The sequence below is a fragment of the Alligator sinensis genome, unplaced genomic scaffold, assembly GCF_000455745.1.
Source record: "Alligator sinensis unplaced genomic scaffold, ASM45574v1 scaffold388_2, whole genome shotgun sequence".
In the NCBI taxonomy this organism is placed as follows: domain Eukaryota; kingdom Metazoa; phylum Chordata; order Crocodylia; family Alligatoridae; genus Alligator; species Alligator sinensis.
This window is the reverse complement of record NW_005842102.1, coordinates 366,982-394,627: the sequence shown is the minus strand read 5'-3', so window position 1 is coordinate 394,627 and position 27,646 is coordinate 366,982. Positions and strand designations below refer to the sequence as shown.

General features: G+C 41.5%; 1 protein-coding gene across 9 annotated transcripts in view; it reads right to left on the bottom strand.

Moving 5' to 3' along the window:
- Positions 1 to 27,646, bottom strand: part of LOC102378218 (spectrin alpha chain, non-erythrocytic 1) — an 84,586-nt gene that overhangs the window by 34,963 nt on the left and 21,977 nt on the right. For 8 of the 9 annotated variants that reach the window (XR_003094242.1, XM_025204989.1, XM_025204993.1 and 5 more), the window contains exons 16-35: positions 18,483 to 18,722; positions 17,746 to 17,871; positions 15,110 to 15,250; positions 12,253 to 12,399; positions 11,583 to 11,716; positions 10,755 to 10,899; positions 10,512 to 10,666; positions 9,744 to 9,879; positions 9,007 to 9,108; positions 7,930 to 8,067; positions 7,308 to 7,418; positions 6,742 to 6,819; positions 6,419 to 6,574; positions 5,777 to 5,981; positions 5,428 to 5,609; positions 3,847 to 4,090; positions 3,382 to 3,504; positions 2,302 to 2,519; positions 1,470 to 1,562; positions 918 to 1,052 (exon numbers count right to left, since the gene is read on the bottom strand). Coding sequence is in view for 8 of the 9 variants with exons in the window: in XM_025204989.1 (XP_025060774.1) it covers positions 918 to 1,052; positions 1,470 to 1,562; positions 2,302 to 2,519; positions 3,382 to 3,504; positions 3,847 to 4,090; positions 5,428 to 5,609; positions 5,777 to 5,981; positions 6,419 to 6,574; positions 6,742 to 6,819; positions 7,308 to 7,418; positions 7,930 to 8,067; positions 9,007 to 9,108; positions 9,744 to 9,879; positions 10,512 to 10,666; positions 10,755 to 10,899; positions 11,583 to 11,716; positions 12,253 to 12,399; positions 15,110 to 15,250; positions 17,746 to 17,871; positions 18,483 to 18,722 (3,009 nt within the window). In the remaining variant the exon portion in view is untranslated. Of the gene's footprint in view, positions 1 to 917; positions 1,053 to 1,469; positions 1,563 to 2,301; positions 2,520 to 3,381; positions 3,505 to 3,846; positions 4,091 to 5,427; positions 5,610 to 5,776; positions 5,982 to 6,418; positions 6,575 to 6,741; positions 6,820 to 7,307; positions 7,419 to 7,929; positions 8,068 to 9,006; positions 9,109 to 9,743; positions 9,880 to 10,511; positions 10,667 to 10,754; positions 10,900 to 11,582; positions 11,717 to 12,252; positions 12,400 to 15,109; positions 15,251 to 17,745; positions 17,872 to 18,482; positions 18,723 to 25,300; positions 25,354 to 27,073; positions 27,127 to 27,646 lie in introns of those variants that run through there. The other variant, XM_006024323.2, reaches the window with a different exon arrangement.

Below are 27,646 nucleotides of genomic sequence, written 5' to 3'. Positions count from 1 at the left end.
TGAGCTGCACTGTTCCCTACATGCTCCTGCCTGTAGAACCTGCACACATCGCAGGGGTGTGCAAGCAGTGGATGGTGGCTCTAGACCCCAGCCCTGCACTGTCACTGCTCCAAGATCTTGGCGTCTCCCTGGCCCCATCCACCCATCTCACTCCTGGATGCTGTGCCCTGCTGGCCCAAGGGTTCCTGTCCCTGGTGGTGGGTGCCCAACAGCAGAGCTGTGTTTGGCAGTGGCAGCTGGAAGGAGCTGCCACCACTGGGGCTGCTGGGAAATGGGAGTCCAGCCGCTGCACTGCCCTAGCCCTACTGTGCACCCAGGGGCTGCAGAACCAGCTGCACATGCCATGCCCCAGGTTGTCCCTCACACCTGAGCCAAGCAAAATCCCTCTGTAGGCTGGATCCAGCCCACAGACCATATTTTGTCCACCTCAGCCTAGAAGATACTATTAGCACACAACTAGTGTCAACAGCAGCACAGAGCTTTATTGCACAGACCCTTTGGATGTTCAACTGCATTTGATCTTAATGCCAATTATTTGCAGCAGCACAGAAACCTATTCTGCATATTCTCTCCTTCACTGGAGAAGGAAGGACTGGGAGTACTGTGGACAGCAGGCCTCTTCTCTCAATCCTGAGCTCTTATGTTCAATTACTGACTAAGGGTGATGGGGTATAAGGTGAGTGTTGTCTTTGACTCTCAGGAGGCTGCTAGTGACAGAGGGAAAGGGTTGTAAAACAGAAACAATAATGGAACTACTGGGAATTCAGAAGGAAAGGAGGAATGGAAGCAAAGCATAAGTATGTCAGCATCTAACTCTGCTACCACAACACTGTTTAAGAAAAACAAAAAAAGCCTATTAGCCTATATAAGGCTAAGACTGCTGGGATTCTGAGCTTGCTGGGAGACAAAGGGCTTACCTTGTTAGTACTATTGAGCAGTGTCAGGATGTCTCCCTTTTTCATTGTGACCTCACGGGGACTCTTTTCCTGGTAATCATAGAGTGCCAGGACCAGCTCTTTGCCAGTTTCATCATCAGTAGGGGCAACTTGTTGCTACAATAAATAGGAGAGAGGAAAAAAGAAAAAAAAAAAATTATCACCTTAAAAGATGCTAAATATTCAGCGTAACCAATGCAGCTGTTCTACAAAAATTTCAAACTTTATTGTACCTATAATTCATAAAAGGACATTGGTTGGCGACTGATGAAATTCGAATGCTACAGTAAGTTTATTTGGGTCCAATCTAGACTCAAACTTTGAAATAGGGGCAGGGGCTACAACAGTTTCATGTTGCAAAAATAATGTTTTTTTTTTATCTGTGTAAAGTATCTCCCCTGTGACAGACTGTAACAGATAATAGCAGAGCAGTCTGTAGCTGCCTGTGCTAACTTAAACATGGGCCTGTAAAGCACAAACTGGTGCGAGTACCAGTTGACAGCCGAGTTACTAGGATCAGCATTCTCTTCTTACCCTGCAAGACTGAGCCTGCTCCCTCAGAGCCTGTATGCTACTGCCATATGCGGTGAGATCTGACATCAATGCCTCATGTTTTTTCAGAAGAGCCTGGAACCAAAACAGAAACACACACACATTGGGGAACCATCTTACAGATGCCATACTGCTATCAAATATTATATGGATTCTCTCTACATTAAATCAAGTTCTTAGGAGAATTGCACCTGTGGAGTGCTAAGTCCTTAATTTATACATAGGACAGATATGGAATAAGTAGTATATCGGCAAGTTTGTTTGCCTTGCCTCACAAATGTTTTCTAATCCCAACTAGGGGAATTGCCCATTAGAAGTGAGATCAGCTCAGACTGTACATCCTGCAGGTAGCTAGTTTCTACTGTTTCTATATAGCCAAGAAGGTGCCATCAGGCATTAGATTAATACCACTGAAATAACTGTTAAATAGCAATGTCTTTCAATTAATAACTTACTTGAAGGCCAGATTCATATTGACAATGTCTGAAATTCTGAATCCTACTACATACAACTGAGGTAATTAAACTTTCCACCTCCTCCACATTACATGAAATCCTGTAACTATGACAACCTTGTGTGTGGCTGGCCCAATATATTGACTACAACAAACACAATATAAAATATTAATGGAGGCAGAGAACAAAAAAGATTGCACTCTTTAAATTCTAAGCTCAGCTACTAGTTTGTGAGATAAGAAAGTCTCCTTCTCACTTGCCTAAGGCCTGCAGAACAACTCACTGTTGTCATCAAGCGTACATCAGAATCCATCAGAGTTCCATGGGCAGAACTGATGTATGTGCCAGGAACACCGTACCTCAGCGGAGTCCTCGTCTTTTCCATAGTCCGTGCTGCCTACAATGGGCTCCTTCTCCCTCATCCATGACTCAGCTTCATTAGCATCAGCAAAGTACTGCTGTGCTTGCAAGGAGTCCTCCAAATCTTGTCGCCTCTGAGATGCCTTTGCTTTAAGTGATTCCCATTTCTGGTTCAGTTCATTCAATTTGATTTTTACATCCTCAGCAGCAAAGTGTCCTAAATAACAGGAGAGTAGGTTTTGAAACTAGCTAGAGAGATAAGAAACTAAAAAAGACTGAAATACTTTCATTTTTAATACCAGAGGAAGTTATATTTGCGTAGACCTTTTTAGTTTACACAGTGGTTAGTCCAAACTATGTTTGCTGAAGGTGATGTCCTTGGCACTAATTGGAGGATATTCTCAGAGTGGGCTAGGAACATTTCAGCCAGTGAAAACGAGACAGGCTACTCCTAATCATTTCCCGTCTGTTTGTTTGTTTACAGCTATGATGGGAAAGAACAATTCTTTCTACAACTGGATTTCCTATACTATGTAAAGATCACGATTCAGAAAACCGGTTTGAATTCTGGAGCTAAGTACTTAAGTTTAGCTCTCAAGTCAAAACTGCTCAGTAAGAGAGACTAATGCGAACATAAATGCATTGGCAGCATGAGCTACAGATTTATCGTTTCTATTGATTATTATTTATCAAGGTGCCTAAGAGCAGAAGCCTTAAAAAACAAACAAACAAACAAACAGTACAAGATCAAACACAGAGTCACATGTTAGGAAATAAAATATCACTTATCCATTTGATACGACAATTACTTTACACCAATAGGTAGGTGACTAAAAAAGCAGCAAAAAGAAACCTGTTAACTAGGGAACACAAGTTCCTTCAGGACCTCACATATTATTTCTAAGTCAGCAAGAGCAGTCAGCCAAAAACTTTCCACTGCTTAATTCCACTGGCATCTACAATTCCACATGTGCAAGCTAATGTAAGATGGTAGTAACAGTTACACTGTACAGGGCTAGAGAAGAATGCAAAGAATTTTGAACTTTTAAACTAGAAGGGATTAAAGTATTTAGACGCACCTTCTTCCACCATCGCATTTCCTTTCTGGGTGACTGCTTTAATACGAGGTTCATGGCCTGCAATTTCTGCCTGCAAGGCTTGATGTTTTTTTAGCAGGTTCTGGACACCAATTAAATCTTTGCCTGAAAGAGGGAGAAGCATATATCAACGTATCTGTAAGAAAGTCACTAGGCAGGCAAAACAAAAGCTTCCAGCCAGAAACAGAGCAACTGATTTTTGCAAGACTGAGTCAGGAAGTAGGTCTGATTACAAACTAGATCCATCACAACAAAGAGACAGACAGACACTTTGCAGGTTACGTCAGCAATAACTGCAGCATATATAATTCAAACCAGTGTTAAGGATAAACCTTACAACAGACATTTTAATGAGTCTTGCACACTGTTGCAGGGAGACAGTTTGGTTGGATAATTCCATTATCTGGTGTTCACCTAACTGGATACAAAAGCTCAGGATATACCAACCTCGGTTTGTGGAAGCTGCAATAGGTTCCTTCTCTCTAATCCAGGTTTCTTCATCTTCAACATCACGGAAAAGTTGCTGCAGGCGGAGAGAGTCAGCAAGCTTCTGCTTGCGAGCTACCATGGGATCCTTCAGTGCTTCGTAGCGAGCCACTAAAGCTTCTTGTTTCTTCTTGATATTGTCAGCATCAAAGTGTCCAGCCTCCTGGAACTGACGAGCTTGGATGGTAATACCATCAATACGATCCTAAAATTTAATTCAGCAACAGCATTAGGTTAGGGTCTTCCAAGACATTTTAGGCTTTGAATATGCCTGGTATATATGTGGGGTCAGGCTGTCGTGCAACACTGAAGTTTGAAATCATCACTTGCATTGCGGTAGTGCTTGAACATGAAAGTAAAATTGAACCAGAAACTAACTAGTTTGGGGTTTTTTTTGAACTGTCCAAGTTGAGAGAACTAAAGAAAGCAAAATAGTTAAGTGAAATTTTTTCATTAATACAGAGGAAGGACAGTTTTATGCTTTTTCCTAAGGCACTAGAATAAGAATTAGTGTGTTTGTGTTCAACTCCTGGCTTTTGCCACACTTCCTGGGCAACCCTGGGAAGTCACTGACTGTGCCTCAGTTCCCCATCTGTAAAATAAGAATAACCTTCCTCTTTTTGTTTGCCTTGCATATTTAAATCTAGAAGCATTTTGGACAGTTATCTTTCTGTATATCTGTATGGGACTAATGTAGGTATATAGGAGACCCCAATTTCTGCAAGAACCTGCAAGAGACAATGATTTTTTTTTTTTAATTAATGATAAACTAGTGTCAGCCAAGTGATATTCACAGCACAGGTAAGTACATCTGTTTTTCAGACGCATGCTATTTTTTAAGTCTGGAAACACACCCTCAAAGCAAGACACAAGGAAAATTCCAAATTCCAATAACTTTTTCAATGTGCCAACTTTGTCCAAATCTAGTTGGGAGGGGAATTCAACAAGTTTAATAAAGTTAAAAGCAAGCCACTTCTAATATATTACTGGAATTTAGACTCCCTTGCTGTGGATTTTGGTGTTTTAAAGTGGACAGACTGTCTTCAAGTTTTAAAAAGTCTTTCGTTTTTACAATTAATTTTTTGTATTAAGTTAATGAAAAAAAGTGGTGAGAGGTATAATCCCCTTATGATAAGAACGGCACATCAATTTTAAAGGAGATATTCAGTAGCTAGAGTATAGCGTATATTTATAGGCTGGTATATGGATCTTGAAAGTATCTCTTCCCAGAATAATGCTGTGTTGGCAGCAAGTCAAGGGTATCAACTTTTACTTTTCACTCCTTTCAACTTAGTCATTTAAAAAAAGAAAACTAAACCTTTGTTCCCAGGGAAAGGTCTTGCTTATCAAACCTTAGTATAAACTCTGCCAGCTAATAGGTATAGTCCTGGCAACCACATATTTATAATAATTCTGGACCCCAAAAGGTATTAGTAAACAGTGTCATATTTAAGTACAATATCTAGCAGTGTCAAATCTAACTACCAAATGAATGAGCAAATCCTTATGGGAAGGTGGAAAGGAAGGCTCCATTCCCCATACCTGGTGAGCAGTAACATCTGCCTCCAGCAAAGCATGTTTCTTCTGAAGGTTCTGAACATTGGTAAGATCTTTTCCATAATCATCAGAAGCCAAATGTCCCTCCACCTCATACAACCATAGCTCAATGTCTTCCACATTGCGGTTAAATTGCTGCTGCTGGTTGGCTTCTCTCAGCTTTATTCCTACAGGTTAGAAAGAGAGGAGAAAGAAAGATAGCTTACCTTCCATTTCACTTAAACTTGCTGCTTACTTATTGTTCTGAGCTGACATCTCTAGCAACTTATCAAAAAAAGAAACAGTCATTCTACATCCCCTTTATCCTTGTCTCACAGGCTCACTACCATCATACCTTTGAGCTCAGTAGCCTCCAGGAGCTTTTTCCACAAGCTGATGACTTCATTCATGCGAGCTGCCACTTCATCTGATGCATAGTGTTTCACATCAATCAACTTCTGGCCAGCTTTCTCCAAAGCATCAATGCGACTTTGATTTGCAGAAAGCTCTGCCTCAAAAGCTTGATGTTTCTGAACTTTTCCTTGCAGGTTTGATGGGTCCTACAGGTAAGAAAGGGAAAGAACATGTAGTCTGAATTAGACTTCTACAAAAAAAAAAAAAAGTTCTAACAATTACTCAGAAAGAGTCTTAAAACTCGAATAAGAGTGAAATTGCATAATCTACTATAACAATACCCAACCGATGGACTCTCCATCACTAGTATGTAGCAAAAATACACTGGTCAACTGAGAAACGTGTAAATTGGGTGCTGAAATAAATGATGATGTAATGTAAAATGACTTGTAGATACAAGTACAAAGTTAGACAGCAGCCTGTTTTATCCAGAAAGTGAGAATTTGTTTGCTCAGGGTTGAAATTTTCTCCTTGGGGAAAAAAGGAAGAGAAGATCATTTTTTTTCTGGCTGCCATCGATAAAGCAAACAGCATCTGGAAATAAGTGCTGTAGAACACTAAAGCATACATATTCCTATTTTACCTTGTAAGCCTCGTCTGTTGCAGTTTTCATTTTTTCATTGACCCAACTCTTTAGTTCATCAGAGTCTCGGAAAAACTGCTGCAAATGGAACGAGTCTTCTAGTTGGGCACGGCGGCACATAGCTCTGTTATGCAGTGCATTCCGCCGACTCAGCAGCTAAAAAAGAAAGGCAAAGATTGGTAGTGAATTCTCAGCCCAAGAACTTCCACCAGATACTTGCTTCCTGCAATTCCAATTATCTATCCTGCCTTTGCAATATCACTCATTACTTTCTTTCCTACAACATACTAGCCAAGATGGGAGAAGTGTTACTTTAAACTTACAGCATCTCTGCGTGTAGCAACGTCATCCATGGCATAATGGTTATTCTGAATCAGTTTAGTAGCAAATTCATCCAGTGCCTAAAACAAAAGTGATTTTCATTCATTTGGAATACTGGGAATGTTTATGCAAATTTATGTTGGAGACAGACCCTCAAAGACGTACCCCAGTAAAATTAACTAACGAGTTATTTTTTAATCCTCCTGTATCTGTACCATTTTCCTCAGGATATCATGTTATGTCCAGATACTGAAAAACTTACAGCACCCATAAGAAATTGGATGCTTTAAACAACTGAAGCATCACTCAAAAGAAGGCTGGCAGGGGGATACGAGTACTGGATTACTTGGTGCCCCGACCCAGAGGTCAAACCACATCCAGTCTCCTTCAACAATAAGGTTCTATTTGAGGGGGAGGAAAATTCTGTTCCACGCACTATTCAGGATTATGCTTCAAACAAAGTAATTTTTTCTGCTGTTCCCCAACACTCCTCTGTACTCAACCAGTAAAGTCACTTGTGGTTGGCTCCTTATTCACTTAGTGAATATATCCAGTGTAATCATCTTACTGTGATTTTCTCCTCCTGTGCACTGAGGGATTTCTCAAAGTCCTCATGCTTCTTTAGCAGAGCCTCAACACTGTCCAGAGAATCACCTAGGTCTTCATTTAGGAGGAATGCCTAGAGAAGGGAAACAGCCACATTAGTTACCTTGTATTACTACTCCCAATTCTCCTAAAGTCAACTCAAGCATGCAGCACAGGGCCCAACATAATGTGATTTTGTGAGGAAGTATGAGGTGAAGTTCCTTCCTTCTATTTTTGGCAGCTGAGATTTACATCTCTCAACTGAAGTGAAAAGGAACAACATCTTGTGAGTTACTGCTTGTATTAGAGAAACACCAGGCCAATTCATCAGAACTGGCAGGCTTGCAGCACAGGACTGAAATACTAGAGATGTGGCAACCCAGAGACAAAGCCATTAACAGCTTTGAGGAGGCTCATATACTCCCCCACGCATCCCAGGGCATGCCTAGCTTCAACCGATACAATTTATCATACTGAAGCAAATTAGTGAATGCGAGCAAAGGCATTAAGAAATTAAATCAGTCTTTTCCTCTTTCTGGAAGAACCAAATGTATGCTAATTGAGTTATCTCACCAAGCACTGCATGCTGTGCAACTGAGACTCACTTCTTGCTTGCTCATCCAGTTATCCACTTGTTCTGTGTCTCTGTAGAAGAGCTGTAGGTCCATACATTGTTCATACTGCTGTCTGCGAAGTTCCCACAGCTCTAGGAGGGCAGCTCTTTCATCTGAAAGGATGGTCAGCTAATAGGAGAGAAAGACATACATACTCAGTACAGTCACTTCAGCCCACAAGAGTGGCTCATTTTCATCTCAATAATGGCAACTTCAAGCATAGCCTCTATAAAGCAGTGGTTGTACAAAAGGGCTGGAGTTTCTGGGTCATTGAGTCAGTGCCTAGTTACTGGCAGCAGTCAGGTCATACAACCCTTTTTCATAAACTTACCTCGCTCCATCTTAAGAGCATTTTTTTTGCCCTGATACAGGCAGAAGGAAGGCTGGTTCAGAACCTCTGTCCTCGAATGTTCAGGAACCTTTTTAGAATTTTCAGCCAAAATTTATTCTTGTGTATGAACTAGACACTAGTTCTTATGCCAATACTGTCCTTTAACTTAATCAGCTTTTCAACTTTCACCCCCTCCCTCCCTCTGCAGTAGTTAGCTGTAGATGGTAAATCATGTCCTGTTCCCCATCCCCTACCAAGCCTTCATTTTGCTAAGCTGAACAATCTACCCCCTTTCAGTTGTCTGGCTTTTGTTTTTGCCACTTTTCCAGTCTGCAGATCTTTGAAATCCTGCAAGTCCTAACCCCTACCATGGCACTTAAGAGGCCTGATTTTCTAACTTTTTAAGTCTGTAGATTGCAAAAAACGCACCATCTGTGACAGCCAATGGTGGTGTGAAGCACTTTGTTCCTTGTACCTTTCATTACCTCCCACAGCACATCCGAAAATCTGGCTACTTGGACATGCTTTTGCCACCAGATGATTCCTTTATTTTACCCAAGGAGGATAAAGTAATTTTCATTTCAAATGGAGGGTGTCAATCTAAGGGGAAGTGGGGTACATCCTAGTGAGATGAATACCTTCAAGAATAGTCTTAAATTAAGTGTTTCTCACTGAGAGGAATAAAAAATGTACAGAATTCTTCCAATCTTTCTTTCATTAAGAGCTGCCTAACCTACCTTTTCTTTAACTTCATCAGAGGCATAGTGCCCAGCAGCCAGCAAGGATTGACCAGACTCATCAGCAGACTTAAAACTGTCTTCATGGGCATCGATTTCACCCTATGGCAAACAATATACAAAATGAGCTTCCAAAATGTTAATGAAAAAAGACTTTACAATATCATTAAGTCTGAAGCCATATCCTCAAACCCAGTACTGAAAACAAAGCCAAAGACAGCCAAGTTCAAAGTATTAACTGACATTCAATTAACGTTAATTAGATATTATGCTATCTACGAAACTGGATCGAATCCCTTGGCTTAATAATACAGATACAATTCAAATTCAAAAGTATCTAACAAATATAGGCTACAAGTCAGATTACAAGCTATCTTCCTGTCAGCTATTCACAGAAACCTTATAGGTTAGAACATTAAGTGAACACTCAGAGGAAGTTCAACTGAGCTCAACTTTAGTCCACACAGAAAGAGAAAACTAAATGAATATGATGCGAACATACTTAAATAAAGGACAGACAAGAAACAGTAAACTTGCTACCTGAAACTATCAAGTGAAAAGCATACAGCATAGTGCATGTGGAAAAAGCACAAAAATAATCAGCAATAATTCTGAAAAGCTCACGGATTTCAATACTACAGTAGGACCAAACAATTCCAAAGGCTGGTGTTAAACCTATACAAATAAAGAAGCCTCCAAGGGATGACTATCAGATTCAGTTATGTGACTATTATTACCTTATGCTCCTGGTGCCTGTCAAGCAGGGCTTCAGCTCCAGCCACATCATTTGCAAGTTCATCAGCATTAATTAGAGCCTTCATTTCAGTCACCCAGCTAGTGAGGTCACGGAAGTCAGCAAGGAAGCGCTGAAGTCTGTGGATAACAAGTAACAGAAGTCAGGAGTCATTAACATGCAAAAAAAAAAAAAAAAAAAAGAGGCCATTTTTGATGCAGTCAATTTTCTTTACCTCAGTGCTGATCTGATATCAGACCAATATATCTGTGTACCTCTAATCAGAGCAGTTCAGTTCAACGTTTCATCTGTTTAAGGATCTTGCCTCAGGCAATAGCCAACATCTGAAGCTTCAGAGGAAGAAGCAAGGACCCCAAAATGGACAAATGTACACGTGTGTATGAAAAGCTCTTCTCTAGTAAGCAACATTTTTTTTTTGCCTAATATAAAATGAGGGATGAAAGAGTTTGACTTGTGTCCTGAAGCATGAAGGTTTATAGCGCTCATTTCTCTCTCTGCCTTTTGTGGATTATTTCCAAGTGTCTGAGAAGCTACCAACAGGCATTGTTTTGAAAGCATAAGTCTCTTTTTGGCTCGTAAGTCACTGACAACATTCCTCTGGAAGCAAGGTTACATTTCTATGCAATCACTGTTCTCTAAAATACTACATCATGCAAACTTTGGAAATGGCCTCTTCCTTCCTCCTCCTCTCCACAGCCCTGCATTACATTTACATTGGGATAGAGTCCTCCCTGTGCTATAGGATTCCTACCTGTAGGAGTCATTCAGGCGAGCATGCCTCTCTGCTGCCAGAGTGCGGATCTGTTCCCAATTTGTGATCAGCTCCTCCCGTTTCACTTGTATCTGAGAAGCGTTTATTGGGTGCGATTGCTGCAGCCGGTCAGCTTCTGCACACAGAGCCTTTACCTAGATAGTCACAAACAACAATAACTATAAGTTCATTTTAGGCTGGCTACACTATACACATTATAATTAAAGAACCTCTTCTGGGCACCTTGTCTTCCAGGGCTGCAAGGTCTCGCTCCAGGCCCTCATGCTTGCGTAGCAGAGCCTGCACGCTGGCTAAGTCTCTACCAAAATCATCGGAGGCCATGAGTTGTTCTTTCTCTTTAATCCAGCCTATGGTTTCATCCACATCCCTTCAAAAAGAAGATATAAGAGATCAATCCCAATTAATCTCTTTTACAGGGAAAGTAAATGCCTTCTACCTGTTGCAAACATACTGGTGATACAGAAGCTTTAGTAAGTTAAGCCTAGGAAAACTGGCTGGAAGCTAATAATGCTTTATACCTCAATGATATGCCATTTTTCTATGTTTGGGGAGTATATGCCCTCAGTGGGTGTAAAGCCAGATCAGGATCCATGACTTCTGTCAGTAGCAGGCCACTGTCTACACTCTTCTGAGCATATAGGATCAACGTCCATGACTGCCAGGATCCTTTTCCTCCCTCATCTCAAGAATCCCTAAAGTGCTATCAACAGTAGAGATGAGGGTAATAAGAACAATCTATCAAGAACTGAATGACTTTATGCTGACAGATTTGCTGACAACAGGTAAGACAGATATTTCTTCAGTGCTTATCCATCAAATAGAACAATGGGAAATAAAAAGGGGCATGACGGAAAAATCAGAGAATTTTCTACAAGTCATGCTAGCTGTTCTAAGTTCTGTAAGGGGGAACAAAGAATAGGACTGCAAATGAGAACAGGATGGCAAGCATTCAAACAACTTCAAATGCAGCAAAATGAATGAGTAGCTGTTTGCATACACTACAACACCCAAACACGGAAATGTTTTGAACAGGTCTAGCTGAGCTCATACCGATTAAAGCGCTGAACTTCAGCTGCTCCAAAGAGTTTCCCCTGCCTTTGAAGGGCTAGTCCCTTAAGGCGTTGCCAACTTGCATTTACTTCATCCTGTTTAGCTTTGATCATTTCCTCCTCGGGGTGTTGTTCCTAGGAAGCAAGAGTAAAAAAAGAAGAATCACTTCCACTCTGTGGATTTCTGTCAATGGCAGCTCTTGTGTGTTCCTATGAAGTCAACCTATTGTTTCCTCTTAAATCTCTTAATTTCATCTTTTCGCTGTAACATCAGCAGTCAAGTACTCAATGCTTTCACAAAATGCTGCATAAGAATAAGGTTCTTTGTATACTGCAGGGACCAGGAATGTCTTGGAATGCTACAGTTCCCAAATGAGAAACCCAGTGGAGAAAAATGACATGCCAGTCTTTCATGACAGCACAGACACAGCCTTTAGAAGATGCTGGTGAATCCTTCTGCAAACAAATCCTTTTTGGATGTTCCCTGGCAAACCACTGGTCAAGTTCCCTAGCACAAGATACTCTGAGTTTTGCCCCCGGATGAAAAAGTAATATGCCCACAGATCTACCCCACATACAAGGTACCGATACAGTTATCATCAAGCTCTGTCACCATGAACAAAAATAAAGGTGTAGCAAGGGGTGAATATTTCCTGTGCCAAGACATTTACCTGGATTAGTTTACCAGCAAATTGGTTCACTTCATTAACTCTTTCTTCATGGGCTGCCAGGTCTGTCTGAAACTCTTCAAATTTCTTTTGTAAAACCTCAACATGCTCCAGGTCCTGGCCCAGCTCCTCCGATGTCACTATTGCCTCCTAGCATTCAAGGAAGCCAGAATATCAGTTTTAACGCAAGCCAACACAGAGAAACTACAGGTAGATATGTAAAAGCTAGTTTTAAGAAAGGGTCATTACAAAGACAGAGGAAAACAACAACTTAAAATATCATGATGTTTTGAACCCAGTTTTAAAGACATGGCCTTAAGTTGACAAAATATTCTTTTAATTTCACATCTACATCTGTTTATTTACTCAACCCACCATATCTGCAAGCAGTATTTAGGGTTAGTATACTAAAACGTTTAATAAGAGCTTTTCCCAATGTGCTTGCTTTGTTCATTTATACTTTGTCTAGTCAGTTGCATTACAGTCAGTTTTTCTGGTTGTTTGTGTGGTTTCTTCCCACATTGACCTAAGGTTTTTTAAAAACAAATAGTTATGTAAAAACCTATGGCAAACAACTCAAAACAGGAAGATAACTTGGAGTAGGTGCAGTTACTGAAATTACATTTTTATTCATTTTTGGACAACAACTAGATTTCGAATTGACAGTGTCAGATTCCAACAAGAAAAACTTCATGAAATGTTTTATAGTATTTAGTGGCAGTTACTCAGGATTTATAGTTTCAACCCACAGCGACAAACAACGAGTCATCATTAACTAAACCAAGCTGATCATCTTGTGGCTTTTAAGCTTAGCCTTGTGGTCTGTGGTTCTGCTTCCTCAAAGTTCAAGCTAGAAGTGAACAACTGTCCTGCAGAACAAGTTCCTGCAATGGTTACTGTCGTAGGGCACCTCAGTGCTCTGTTCCTAGGGAGTGGAAACTGCCAGGGAGAGAGAGCGAGCGAGCCCTGGCAGGATATAACCAGTCCAGCTGAGGGTTGCCAGGGTAACGAGCCCAGCTGTGGGTTGCCGGGGCAACTAAGGTGAGTCAGCTGGCCAGAAGGGGGCAGGACCTGGCCCTCAAAGCCCAGGGCTGAGGCCAGGCCGGCAGTTCCCTGCCAGCAGCCAGAGGGGCAGAAGCTCCTGGAGCTAGGAGGTGAGAATCACAGGAACTGCTCTAGCTGGGTGAAGGATGGCAGCTCGGAGAGGTTTGAGCACCATGGTTCTGCCAGGAGGCTTTATGTTTGAGTTATAGCCAGGAGGCTCGAGTTTATGTTTGCTTCTGATATTACACCGGTGGTTTGGATGAGGCTATAGGGGTTGGAGGAGGCCTCATAGGGACCCCCAGAGGGGTGGGGGGCCCCAGCGCCTGAGGAGGGCGCAGTGTACTCATAGGGACCCACAGGGGGTGGGGCCCTAGCGTCAGTGAGGGCGCAGTATTCACAGGGGGAACCTCAGTGGTATGGGAACCCTGGCACCAGTGAAGGCGTAGCGCCAGTGAGGGCGCAGCTTGTGGGGCGTAGACCCCAGCCCCGGAGAGGGGCGGCTTTGAGAAGCCCCAGTGCAGGCACGACAAGCCCCAGAGAGGGGGCAGTGTTATGAGGAAGCCCAGTTGGGGCACAGCAAGCCCTAGAGAGGGGGCAATATTATTAGGAAGCCCAGTGCGGGCACGGTGAGCCTCTGAAGAAGGGCTAGTGCTGCGACAAACCCCGGAGCAGGGTAGAGTGCTGCGGTTGCCCCGGTGAGATGGAGTAGTGGCGCAGTGGCCCTGGGAGAAGGAGGTAGCAGCACGGTGGGCCCGAGAATCAGGTGGCATTGCCGAGAAGTCCCCAGAGTGGGCGCAGAGAGCCCCAGGCTGTATTTTAGAAGCCCGAGTTTGGGCAACATTGCATGGGGAGCCCCAGGAGGGGGCACTAGTGTAAAGGCCCCAGACAGGGGGCGACACTATAGAGAAGGCCCCAGAAAGGGGCAACATTTACAGGGAGGCCTCGAGTGGGCTTGGAGAGCCCAAGAGAGGGCGAAAGTACGTAGAGGAGGCCCGAGAGACGGGCAGTGTGTGTTACACACACACACCAGCGTCTATCCCATCAGCGAGGCTTGGGGCATGGTATTAGGGGTCAGTAGGAGCCACGTGTAGCCCATAAGGCTAGGGTGCCCCAAGGCACCCATGGGTGCAGGATAAGACCCACGAGGGGTCCAGGAGTTTACGTGCCCAAGGAGACGCAAGGCAGCCTCCCGAACCTACTGAACATCAAAGACGTGGCGGGCGAGAATAGAGGGTGCCCTTGGGACGAACTGGCATGGAGAGAGGGCCTTAAGGAGATCGTGGCTCTCCTCAAGGACCCCACCGTGACAGTTACCTAAAGAGATTTCGCACAACAAAAAAGATGCACTTGTGCTGTTCAACAGGTAGACAATCCCTTGTCATCTTGGTTCAATTTTAGCTTATACACCTAAAACTTTGCTTTTATATGCTACTGTTTTCACTATAGTTCAGTTAAATCAATAGGAGAAATAACACAGGCCTCCTCTTAAGGAAAAAAGAAAGTCTGCCAAAAACCTGATGGTTTCCTAAACTTACAATGATTTCCTCTTATCTTTTTTTAATACATCATTTTCTATAATTCTATTGGCAAGCACCAGAAAAGTATGCTTTGCAAGACTGCTACATATCACACATAAATAACTTCAATAATTCTTATAATCCTATTTAAATACCTTCTGATGCTTAACTGTACCAAGATGATGGAGATTGTGATAAAACATCTCCATACAAACTAGCTGAAGTTCCTTTTGTGAAACTGGGATATTGTAGAGGCTTTATGATGCTAATGGAACTTCTCTTGGGTATACTATATATACCTTGTCAATGATCCAGTCCAAAACATCTTCACATTCTCTTAAGTACTGCACCAGCTTCTGTGCTTGTAGTAGTTTGACTCCCTTCTCCCGCATTTTCTCGAGCAGAAGCTCCCACAGTCGATGAAGTTCCTGTAGTCGAGTCTGAAATAGCAGAGTAAGATGCAGGCATTAATAATACTATGTTGTAGGCGATGAAAGTTTGCAATGCAGTAATCTTCTGCACTCTTAAAATCATGGAAAATTTCCAGCTGAATCTCACTCCCTTCAAGTTTCTGTTAGGTAGTGAATGAACTTTACAGCAGTTTTAACTTCAGTCTGCGAATGATATTTAGTAGGTCAGCATAACACTTAATGCAAGCAAACTGCACAAATAGGGACCTGGTAAGCCTTTGTCAGTTAGCAGGACCACCACATAGCTACGTATTTCAAGAGAGCTTTCAGAGGCTGGAAACATGAGATAAATTGCTGGTGCCACCCTTAAATGCTGCTAATTTTTTAAAATGAAAATCAACTCCCTTTCAATTGGGGTTTCTTAGCACTTCAGGGTTAAGTTTTATGCCCTTTTATTTACATTTAAAAGGACAGAAGTTTGCTTTGAGTTCACTTGCATCAATTCACACCCATTATTAACCATTTTTGGCACTAGTGAGTTAAAATGGGAAGTTAATCTTTACTATACTAGGCCAATATAGAAGTGTTGGAAGATCCTGGCAACTATAAAATAATGGGCCTCTGCCTGTATTCTGTTTCCAAAACATTGGGAGTGTCTGTAAAAACAAAAGAAAAAAACCCACGCACACACAACTTGCAAAACAGGAAGATATCTATTCCACCCATCTTCCTATGCTTTGCTCATCAAAAATTGAAACGTGAAAGTCAGGCTAGAGGAGCATTGGGATATCTAACATGAGCATTTTGTAAAGGCATTTATATGTTCTACTCTGAAAGTTTAAAGAGCAGAAAGATGTCACGCAACTCAAGTTTCTAACGCAGTCCAATAGCAAGGTGCAAACCATCCACGAAGGAAAAAAAACGAGAGGCATTCCAGCAGAAAATGAAAGCAACACTGCACAGACAAAAATTCACCTACTCGTATGTGGGACCCAACTTGAGTAGCAGTTACTATTGGGCGCTGTGCAGTCCTGTATGGCGTGAAAGACTAAACCATTAACAGACAGTTACCATTCCAAACAGAATACAAATTGGGTTGTACACTGATCAGGATGGCCTAAGATTTTCAATATTTTTTTTGTTTTTAAGTGGACCACATAACATATATATTTTTACCTCTGTTTAAGAAAAATTGCAAGACAAAAATGTCCTCATGCAAGAAGGTTTCTAAGGCTACAATTACTTTATAGCATTTTTCCATAACTCAAACAACCCAGAGTGTTTATTGCTGCTTCTGAAAGACACCACTTTTTCTTTGACTTAAGTAATAAACAAAAATATCAGTAAATTTAGTAACTGTAACAAGAGGGTCCCTTGTCACTGTATTTCTCTCTCTTTTTTAAAGAGGTTTATCTTCTTAAGTTTAAGATTCAACAAGGGAAGAGCTTTAAAATATTTGAAAGGTTTATTAAGAGGGTAGGCAGCCAGAAACAATAGCAGAGTACTTATTGGTTTGTCCAATTAGTGCTCAAGGAATACTTGGAAAAGGTGGACATTTACCCTGCAAGAGCACTAAAGAGACTGGGCGAATAAAAAGAGTAAAAACAGGTAAAGCCTAGTCAGGAAGTAAATTACAAGAGGAAAGAATATATGGGAGTCAGAATAAACAGAAAATGTAGCTAAAGGCTGTTAAATGTAGCTAAAGGCAGTTAAAAAGCTGGACAAGTTAGCATTTTAATAATTCCATGATGTATCAAAACAAATCATAAGCATCAAAAGAAGTTAAAAAAAAATACGTTTGGTTTTGGGATGCATAGCTTTGGGGATATGGAGAGAAGAATTTCCAAAAAAACCAAAATGAGTAGAGTCCATTGGAGGGACAGCTTGGTTACTGCTGATGGGGAAGTAGCCATCCTAAAAGCTGGCTCACCACAGGTTTGAAAAAGGGAAAGCGTAGCACCAGGAGTTCTTAACACAAGAAGTGGTGGGACATTGATTTCTATCACCAAACTGCAATCCAGATCATGTGTATCAGTGACCATAAAGTATGGGTTTAATTCTGTTTGCCTGAGGTTTTATTCTTGTAGAATTTCAATCTCCAAAGTCTAACAGTAAAATTGCACATATCTCTAATGGATTACTATAGAAAGTTAATGACTTGGGCACAATATTTAAAAAGTAGAAAAAAGTATGCATCACCCACTCCTACATTAGGTGCACCTGCTTTATGGTGATATGCAGCCTTGAGAACTGACAATATAATCCAATGACCCAGCTCACATGTGCCTGCACCACAGTACAACACAGACTTAGTGGGGAGCTTGAAAGGAAAAATCCCAGTGAGCCCAGTGTGACAGGTGTTCAGAGAGGAACAAGCCCAAAAGTACAGGCTTTCTTCCTGATTTCACTAACTAAACAGCCTTAACTAATTTTTAAAGCTTCTTTTAAAAGAAATTATGATCTCCATGCAATCTACAGGCATTTATGGAAGGGATTATAGTGGAAAAAGATTTCTAAACACTCACTCTTATAGTTTCAGATGCAAAATGCCCTTCATTAATCATCTGATTTCCAGTTTCGTCCAGTTTAATGATTGCCCCTGAATTGGCCTGAACCTCAGCTTCAAAGGCCTGGTGTTTCTGCAGTTTTCCCTGTAAGAAAAACATCAAACAACATGACACCTGCAAAATACAGCACGTGTCTTCTCTCTACCACCCAGAACTTTGAAAATATTTTACACATTTGTAGTACTGATCCACCCAAACTGTAAAACAGTGCAAATGAAATCCTAGCTGTACCATATGTTTCAGGGGTGGATTCAAACATCTCAATTTTAGTTATTCTTTGTTTGTGCGCTTCAGACTTTTCAAATGTTTGCGAGCCCATTCAGCAAGTCCCACCCACATAGCACCAGTCTACAAAATTAGTCTTTGGGGAAACGGTAAGAATTTACCCACATCTATTTATGTAATTCAAGTATCTACTGGATGCCAGAAATACCTACATTTGTATTGACGCTACAGTGCCCCGAGTTCCCACAAGGTTTTAGCAATGAATCCATTATTACAATCATTTCATTCACACCGATTCAGAAACCAGCTTATGACAAAAGTTTTTAGGACCTCTGACAGTTCCAACACCTTCTATCATTAGTTTCAGCTACATTCTTTCATGTTCTACTCATCCCCCCAGGTGAACCTGGTATGTCCAGAAGCTAGTGGCACAGAAGCATAAAGGTAGGAGACACAGAACAAGGACTTGCCTGTAGATTGGTTGGGTCTTTGTAATTCTCATCAGATGCAATTTGGAGTTTCTCCTGGATCCATTTTTCCAGCTCATCTGCATCACGTTGGAAAAACTGGAATCGATAGGAATCTTCAAGTTTTTGGCGCCTCAGAGAAGACAATTCCTTGAACCTGTGGTACCGGTCCAAGACTTGCTGGCGCCTTTCTTGGATGTCCTCTGCTGTTTCCAGCACTTTTACCCCACTTGGATCCATTTTCTGAAAGTCAAGAAGTTTCGATTAATACGTTGTTTATAACATTAAACAAAGGCAGAGCAAAGAGAGATCTAAGTAAGGAAAGTCTGTTTTGTTTGTCACACGTGGTGTACTTAAAATCCTAGTGATTCTTGTATAAAGAATCCCTTCTAGCAGGAAAGCCTTGATAAGCAAATGCCTACAAAGACGCCACTTGTTTCTTAAAGGTTGGGACGTGAGTCAATCTCTCCACCAACATAAAAGTATCACCCATCTTGAAAAGTACTATGCAATTATCCAACAGAAATGTCAAACAAATACTAAGCATATAAAAAAGGGAAACTTGCTCCTTTCTTTCTTTGGTATAAATTTGTGAAAGTTAGAAGCGTTATGTAAAATCATACAAAACAACAGAACCTAAACAAATATATTCCTGCTCTTTACAACGGCCTAAGGACCCTATATATACACATCCTGCCCACTTACTTACATAGTTAAGCTTGTAGAGTAAGACTCTGTGCCTACATAACTCTTTCAACAGCTAACAGGAAGGGAGGAGAATGGTAAATTCAAGGACACTGACATCTTGCATGGATCTTTTCCAGCTGTGCATCTTGACTAAGTTCTTTTGCTATGATTCATGTTCAGGTAGCAAAAGGACTGAATAGTGCATAGCTGCATCTACTTTCCATTAAAAGTTTAACTCTTTTCATCTTTATCAATATTTAAATGGATAGAAGCAACTTGTTCTTTCAATGCCACAAGCACCGATTAAATATTACAGATATTTATAGTATTTATAAGTGGAATACAAAATAAAATTATTTATTATTCTCTATGGCTTTAAGATGCCACACAATCACCCACTTAGTCAGTCAGAGCACATACAAAGACGCTTTTGCAACTAATACTCTGTGCTTGAAAATAAAAAAAATAAAAAAGTATTTCATTCATACTTCACTGTGCATGTAAATGCCTCCACAATTCTACATGTACCAAGATGGAAATGTAGACTGCTTACAGACATGAACAAAAACTAACAAACAAGCTGCTCTTTACTTCTGGGCACACGCTGTGCTCAGTGTGGGGGTGCACTGACCTGAAGAGGTAGTGCATGTTTGACCTGGCTCGCCCAATATCTATATCAGAGGTGGGCAATTACTTTGGCTGCAGGGCCACTTAACGAGTTTTGGTCAACTTTTGAGGGCCACAAAGGTAGCCCCACCCCTTGATAAGTGCCGCATCCCTTGGCCATTTCAAACATCTACTACTTATTTTAACTGTATTTTAAAACACATTTTTGTCCTGATTTATGTGCATTTGCTTAGTGTATCCAGAAGCAATTGCATAATAGCTCAAAATATAGTCTTACTGTTGTATATTGTGTATGGTGGGGTTTGGGGGTGTGGGTATGGTGCATGGGTGTGGAGGGTATGGGGTATGGGCGGGGAGAGGAAAAGGTGTGGGTGGGGTCAGTCCTTGGAGTCCCTGGAGTTGCATGCAGTGGCAGCAAGCGGGGCCAGCCCTACCCAGCCCTGTAACACACAGATCCCACCCAAGTCCCTGGCTCTGTGTTGGCCACGTGTGGGGCCAGCCCCACAGCAGGCAGCTCCCGTGCTCCCACCCGTCCGCAGCCACCTGTGGTAGCAGCATTCAGGGCCAGTCCAGCTCTGCCCCATAGTGCAGTTTCCCACATTCCTGCCCTGCTTTGCCCGGTGGGAGTCCCTGGCCCCAGCCCAGTGAGGCCACACCTGGATTCCCAGGCTCACAGGCAGAGAGGCTGGGCACAGCCACAGGATGACCAGCAAAAGTTCTGTCAGGCCGGCAGAGGCTTCTTGTCTCTAGTGCCCCCTGGTTCAGGGCTGGGGTGGGTCAGGCCAAGCTGGGGTTGGGGCAAGCAGTTTGTTTAAACACAGCAGTACCTCCCACAGCAATGCAACCAAGGCCAGGGCTTAAGGAGGGGCCCTGAGGGCTGGATGGAAGTGTCTGGCAGGCTGTATTTTGCCCACCCCTGGTCTATAAAGATAAGTGCCAGAAAGCCCCATGGAAGCACCTGATCTAGTAGCTGATTGAATCAGCTTTAGATAAAGACACCAAAAAACCCTGCTGAAGCACCTGGTCTATATAGACACTGGGGAGCTGGGTCAAGCTAACACACTGCCTTTTCTGGTAAAGCACTGTTTTTTTTCTCCCCCCCATGTCTGTCAGTGTCCATGGCCCACAGAATGTACCAACTGTGAAAGAAGAAAATTAATAGAAAAATCACATATGAAGAAAGACTGAGGATTCTCTCAAGAAATGTGTCAAATGAGGAATTGAGTCACCAGTCAGAAACACTTTCTGTACAATTAAATGGATGATTCCACAGGTGGGCGAATCTGTTCTAGCCGTGCTTCCTCTTCAGATTCCAGACAATTGGAAAGGGACCATCCGATAGAGGGGAACACATGGCAGCAAGTTCACATTCCAGCTCTCTTCCCATAGTCACTCCCTCCTCCAGGAAGCCATTTGAGCAGCAGTTGTTACTCTGGTGAACTCTGAGCCCCAACTGCATTGCGGCAGTTTAAGGAGGGGAAGGAAAGTCTGTTATACTTCCCTTTTCTAAGCAATATAATTGGCATCCCCCATCAGGTATTTTTCAAAAGAGCACATGAAAATGTCTGCATGTTCTGTATGATGTATATCTAGGTCAAACCTCAATCTAATGAATTTGAGTACATAAATCATCACCCCCTCCTCCCCCCAGTATGAAATTGGCTCGAAACAAAAACACCCACCCCAAACCCCTGGTTGCTCTTCCTACTACTATATTCAATCTTGACCCGTTCCCTCTAGAAACAGGGATAACATGGAGAATATGAACCACACTGCTAAAATGCATTTCTCTGGAGCTTTCCACAAGCCATCAGGACATGCACATTTTTTTGAAATAGTATTCAGCAGCACTGGAGCTAGGTTTTATTCTGAAATTGATACGAACTTGCTTCTTCTCTCTCTGCTGCCTATTCTATTATTTGTAAGGCTGGGAAAAAATGAAGTCCCTTTCTTCTTTAGATTCCAATGTCATGGTTTCTTTGGTTGTAAATCTATATGCGGAAATTAAAAATGCTTTCCACAGTTTATATGCACAACTTATTGTAAATTAAGAGTCAGTCCCCTATTTAAAATGGAAAAATCTATTTTGTAATTCAATTTATTAACTGCTTTGCCCCTTGCTATGCAAAGCAGCTTGTCTTTTTAGTGGAATATGCAAAAAGAAAGGCTTTCTTTGTGACTACAGTAAGTAGAGCCAGTCAATTGTAAAAGAAGTGCTTTGGTCTAGCAATAATGGACTGTTCTTTCCTGCAGCAAATCAGCTGACGTCAGCACGTCTGTGTTCTGCCAAAATGCGATCAGCAGTCACTGGGGAGCTCCAAACATGAAAGTCATCGATGCTGCAGCGTGATGCAGTCTGCATTCAATGTTTTCACTTGAGAACTGCAGTAACCCTGTCTGGAACTGAAGAGTGATGCATCAACCTGTTCCTAAGTATTCAGAGGTAAAGTACATCTCCATTTCTCAAACAGCTTCAATAATATAAAAAAAAAGAAAGCTACCAAGCAAGGGGGCAGGGTTCTGTTTTGTTTTTTAAATATATCTGTATCACAAATATTGCTGCAGTTCAGATGTACGCAAGGTTGCTAGCTCAACACCAGATAACTGACTTCATTCCTGGGCTGTGTACTTACAGACATCACATTCCACTCATTACTGCCGGCTGCCTGAGACTGGTATGGCGCAGAGACCAGCCCCTCCCACTGCAATCTGCACTGGGCTGATAAGGTCAGACAGGCAGAAAGTTCCAGGCTGTTCAGGAAAGCTGAATTAAATAGGTTATTTCTTCCTAAAATCCTGTCTTCCAGGTAGCTAAAACAATTGTCAGAAAAATAGCTCTGAACTGATAAATCCTCTTTAAATGCTTTATAACCACTCAAAAATTTCCATTATTCCTTCATACTGCAGCACAATTTTCAAAGACCATACATCTGTTTAACACTATCTGGGAAAAGTTCACAAGCTTGCATTTTTCAAGTTATAATCACAGTTTCCATTTTAAAATTTGATAGTTAATGGTCAATAAGCAAATTGAATTTTAGAACAAAGCATGTCTGTTACTCCCAGAACACTGCAAATTAATTGTATACCGAGAATTAGTCTTCAAAAGACAAATTCTTAAAAAAAAAGGAATGCTAAGCACTTGAATAGGAACATTCAACTGTGGATATTTATAGATACTGCAATGCAACAGTCGTGATGTCAGCAACATCATTCAACCATTCAAAACAACTGCATCTAGGTGGGTTAAACAGGAATTATAGCGGTGCTACCAGAACAGATACAACTAAGTGGCTGTCAGCATTTCCACTATTAAAATCAGTGTCCAGGGGTTTAAAGACTTGACTATAAAATGTGTTAAGTGCTGAAGCTCTACACATAAAACCTTAGCAGAAAGCATTTTTATTCCACAAAACTTGAAAAAGAACAACCCAGTATTTTGGTGCTCAGGACCTCAAAAAACCCTTGAAGAAACATCTTTTAAAATAAGCCCTTGTATATTTATCGTATATACAGAACACATTTGCAGCAAGCAATGGGCTGTTACATGTTAATGGGCTCTTATCTCGAGGAACAAATGGCTAGCAATATCAGATGATTTTTTTTATGCATGGATAATTATCTTAAACCGCTGATCTATGTTAACTCTACAATACAGGTTATTTCCCTTCCTGGTGAAGGAAGAGAAAGAGTGAGGATTCTTATTAAGTGTCTAGAAAGTCAAATCCTGCACATGTAAAATGACCCTTTGAAGAAAAGAGTGCAGAATCCTGCTTTCACTATGGCCATTTAGAGCTTCCTCAAGATTTTAAGGGAGGACCAAGCTACCCTGTGAACACTTCACACATACAGAGGGTTTCAACTGTTAAATCCACTGTATAAGCTAATTTTGGTATGAATGTAGTAAATACGAGGTATCTGAAGTGAATCTCAGAACTTCTGAGAAGGATATGTAGAGGCATTGCTACTTTGTAGGGCTCTGAAAGCAGTTTTTGCAGAGTATTAGGTTATAAAGGCTGTAAAGAAGCCATTGCAGCATACTGTATCAACTCCCAAATTGCACTAAGGATTTAAAAAAGTAAAAAAACCCAAAACCTTCTTTAAACACTGCTATAGAAGGGGAAATTAACTCCCACTTCATTTACTTTACTGTGGTTTTAAAAGAATATAAATTAAATCTGCAAAATACACAACTGGTACTGTGGATGGAATTTTTGCTGCAATGCCATACTATGTCCAAATATCCCAGGTCGCTGTAAGAAAGGTCACCCAATTCTCCAAGACGACTGTAAATCCCACACAAAAATGGGAAGCTTAAGAAAACTGTTGCAATAGAACCAAGGAATTTGGGTTTTGTATGCGTTTAAAATCAGACTATTTAATATGATATATTTTTGTATAGACTAGCTGCAGAGTTCCTATTTTAAAAGAATCTGGCAGTGCATTCGTTACAAGTATAAGGAGACAGAATCCCACAAATGGAATTTCTATGTGGGACTGAAGCAAAAAATACAGCAATCTGCTTTGGACTGATGGTGCATGCACTGACTTAAACATATATTTAAAGTATGCAAGGCTGTCAGAGTGATTTCCTTTATTTTGTTTTAAAATAATACCATTCCAATTAGCCCATGTAAATTGAGGATGATGTACAACAGCTCATCTACTAATTTGGTTCACTGAGTACAACACTTTGTACTCTTGGTACAGCCATTTAATGTAGCTATGCAGAGGTAGGCAGGGACTGCACTCTGCACTGAAGATCCCAAGAAAGCAAATTACCTTGACTGCATTGCAGAAACACTGGAGTTTAGAACTAACATGATCTTTCTGCAGTTAACCTCTGAACCTCTAATTCCTACCTTAACATCATCTTGTAATGACCACCTTTTCTTTGTATTTCAGATATATAAAATGTGTTTCATTCTGTATTAGGAGCAATGTAAAGTCAACTTCAACTTCATTACCTGCCTCAAAATTCTGTGCATTAATACTATACATGTTACTTTAAAAAAAAAAAAAAAAATCACACCACACAATGCTAGCTATCCAGCCACAATGCAGAGATTATACATCTGTTCAAAGAATGGGGCAGGAACAAAAGTCAACTTTTTTTGATTTACAGTATTTTCAATATGTGGTATGTTACAGTAGATTTTCAGATGCTGTAATCAAAGAGATTATCTTGGCCAATAGCTTTTTAAGGCAAATTATCTTTTAGAAAATTAAAATCCACATCACCAGAAGCAGTAGATCATACAAAACCATCATAAGGAATTCACAATGTGTAAGCATCATGCTTCACAGAAGAAGGAAGAAAGCAGTAATATTAGATTAAAACCATTCCAGAATCAGCACTCCAAAGGGCAAAGAAAGTACCTGCTCTATTTTTATGCTCTATATACACACAAACTCTCAAGTGGCTTTTTGTACAAGGATGTCATCACTGCAATGAGGCAGGCAAATAAAAAAATGGCAACTCTACTACATGCAGAATGTAAAAATACCTGGACTATGACTTTACGAAATGATGACAACATGTTGGTGGAATGTAGAGAATCTGAAACCAAGATAACATTCCACTAACTATAAATGTTTAGAACGCAAGTAAAGCAATAAAACATGTACTTTGTCAAAAATTGTATCACAGAATCACACCTCTTCTCCCCCAGCCATAAAATAATTTGGAACAACTGTGAGGCAGGCTTCTGCATAAAGGTTAAACCCAGTAATACAATGAAATGAATGCTATTGACAGCTGGCTTCAGATGCATACACATTTTCAACTAAAACCCCCCTAAAAATAAAATTAAAAGGACAAAATAACAAGTAAAGAAAACAACTAGTTGTGGCAATCTGCTAAATAAAGATTCAAATGCTAGCACGGCTTAAATTAAAGATTTTAAAAACATGTAATGCACAAGCATTAAATGCCTTCTTAAATACTGAAGATTATTCTTGTAACATGCACACAAATAACATCTATAACAGGAAAAATTTGGGGGGCTCATTTAATAGCTGGCAGATTTGGCCAAGACACTGTGCTATTACTTGTTCAGTTCCCTGCATGCCCTAGCCTGCATTTCCCCTTGGGTACACTGCAATCTGCGTTGTAGTACATGGACAACTGCAGTTTTATGTGCCTTTGTGCTTGCTGGAGCTACTGCTTATTCATCATGGCATTTCCACAGCATCATGTGTATCAACTGCAGCAGTAAAAAGGCAGTTTGCCACTGTATTTGATCCACAGTCAGCCATGGAAGCACAGTGCTGACCTGCACTTTGCAGTCTCCTTCAGGAGCATCTGCAGTCTGCTCTACCCCATTATTCTGATGCCTGCTCCTGGGCAAATGGAAAAAACAAATGCCTATGTTCTACTGTAGGTGGGGGGAGGCATAACACTTAAAAATTACTTGCCCCAAGCTGATGGGAAGTCAAATATTTTATCATCCCCAAAATGAGTCTGTTTTATTAGTCCATTACAGGCAATACTAGCTATAAAATTCTATACAGCCTTATTTTCATGAAGTGATGAGGGCTGGTTATAAAACACAAGACTTCACCAATATGAATCATTATACCCAGAAGTGCCAACCTGTCTGAAAAGCATGAGACTCCTTTTACCTTCCTTGTACAAAGGGAAAGATGGCAAACAAGGTTTAAGACTCCTCTTTCAGCCTGTTTTTTATTGCTGCTTTGATCTTGTTTTTGAGCACCACACTAAGGAGCTCAAAGCAATGCACCATCTACATGTTTTTAAAATCAACCGTCTTAAGCCTACCCTTCCAAATGTATGACTTCTGCTACTGCAGCAGAGACGTAAATTAAGCAAGCATCATCTACCTAATCTGGGTTCAATCGTTTTCTATACACCAGCACTGCTGTTGCCAAATTTATGAGACACTTTCACGATGCTGCAGAAATCTTCCTATTTTTCAATCCTTTTGTTCCTTCTTTTCTGCACACATCTTACATACGCTTCGCTCAATGCAATTTTTCATGGCAAGCCCCATTTGTTAACCGCAGCTAAATGACAAGGCTACCCAGCAATTTTTCTGTTAAAGAAATGTATTCTGAAGCCGTCCAAAGCCTTGATCAAGCCCTCTCACAAGAGGAATCAGTAAAATCTTCTGGCACAACCAGAAGGCCATAAGGAACAGTCTTGATGTAAGAGATTTTTTTCCAGAAAAAGATATAGCATCATTCTCCAGGGTTCCCCCCTCCTCCCCCTTTGCGTCCATCCTCCACCTCAGCACAACTGTCTTCCAATGTAAATCTACCTGGCAAATTGCTCTGCATCAGGTCTATTTTGAATGAACTGGAAAACATTATTCTATGGAAAAAAATATTCCAATTAGAAAACAACAACAACAACAAAATCCGATTAGCAGCAGCAAAACACGCGGGGACACCTGGAATATCAAAGAAAGGGTTTATTCTTTGAATCCTGGCAGGAGCGGCTGCAGGAAGGACAGGCCAAGGCTCATGTCCTCCCCCGCCCTGCGCGGGGCAGCCGCGGGCAGACGGACGCGCTTTAGCACCGCACGGCGGGGGCGATGCTCTGGGACTGCAGGATGAAGAGGAAAAAACAAACAAACCAGAAGAGCCAGGGACAGTCCCCAGGAGCTCGCAGCCTCCCTACAACGCGGGGCTGGAAGACCAGAGCTGTTTTTCCCGCAGCCTCTCCCCGGGGGGTGGCGGGGGAAGGACCGAGCTGTGCGGGTGCGGTTACAGTCCAGGGCCGGGGGTCTGCAGCCCCGCCGCCCCCACACTCCCGGGCTTTGCTGACCTGGGCCGGGCCTCGCCTAGGCTCGGGCGCCGAGCGGTATCCTGCCGCAGGGGGGGGGCCGCCG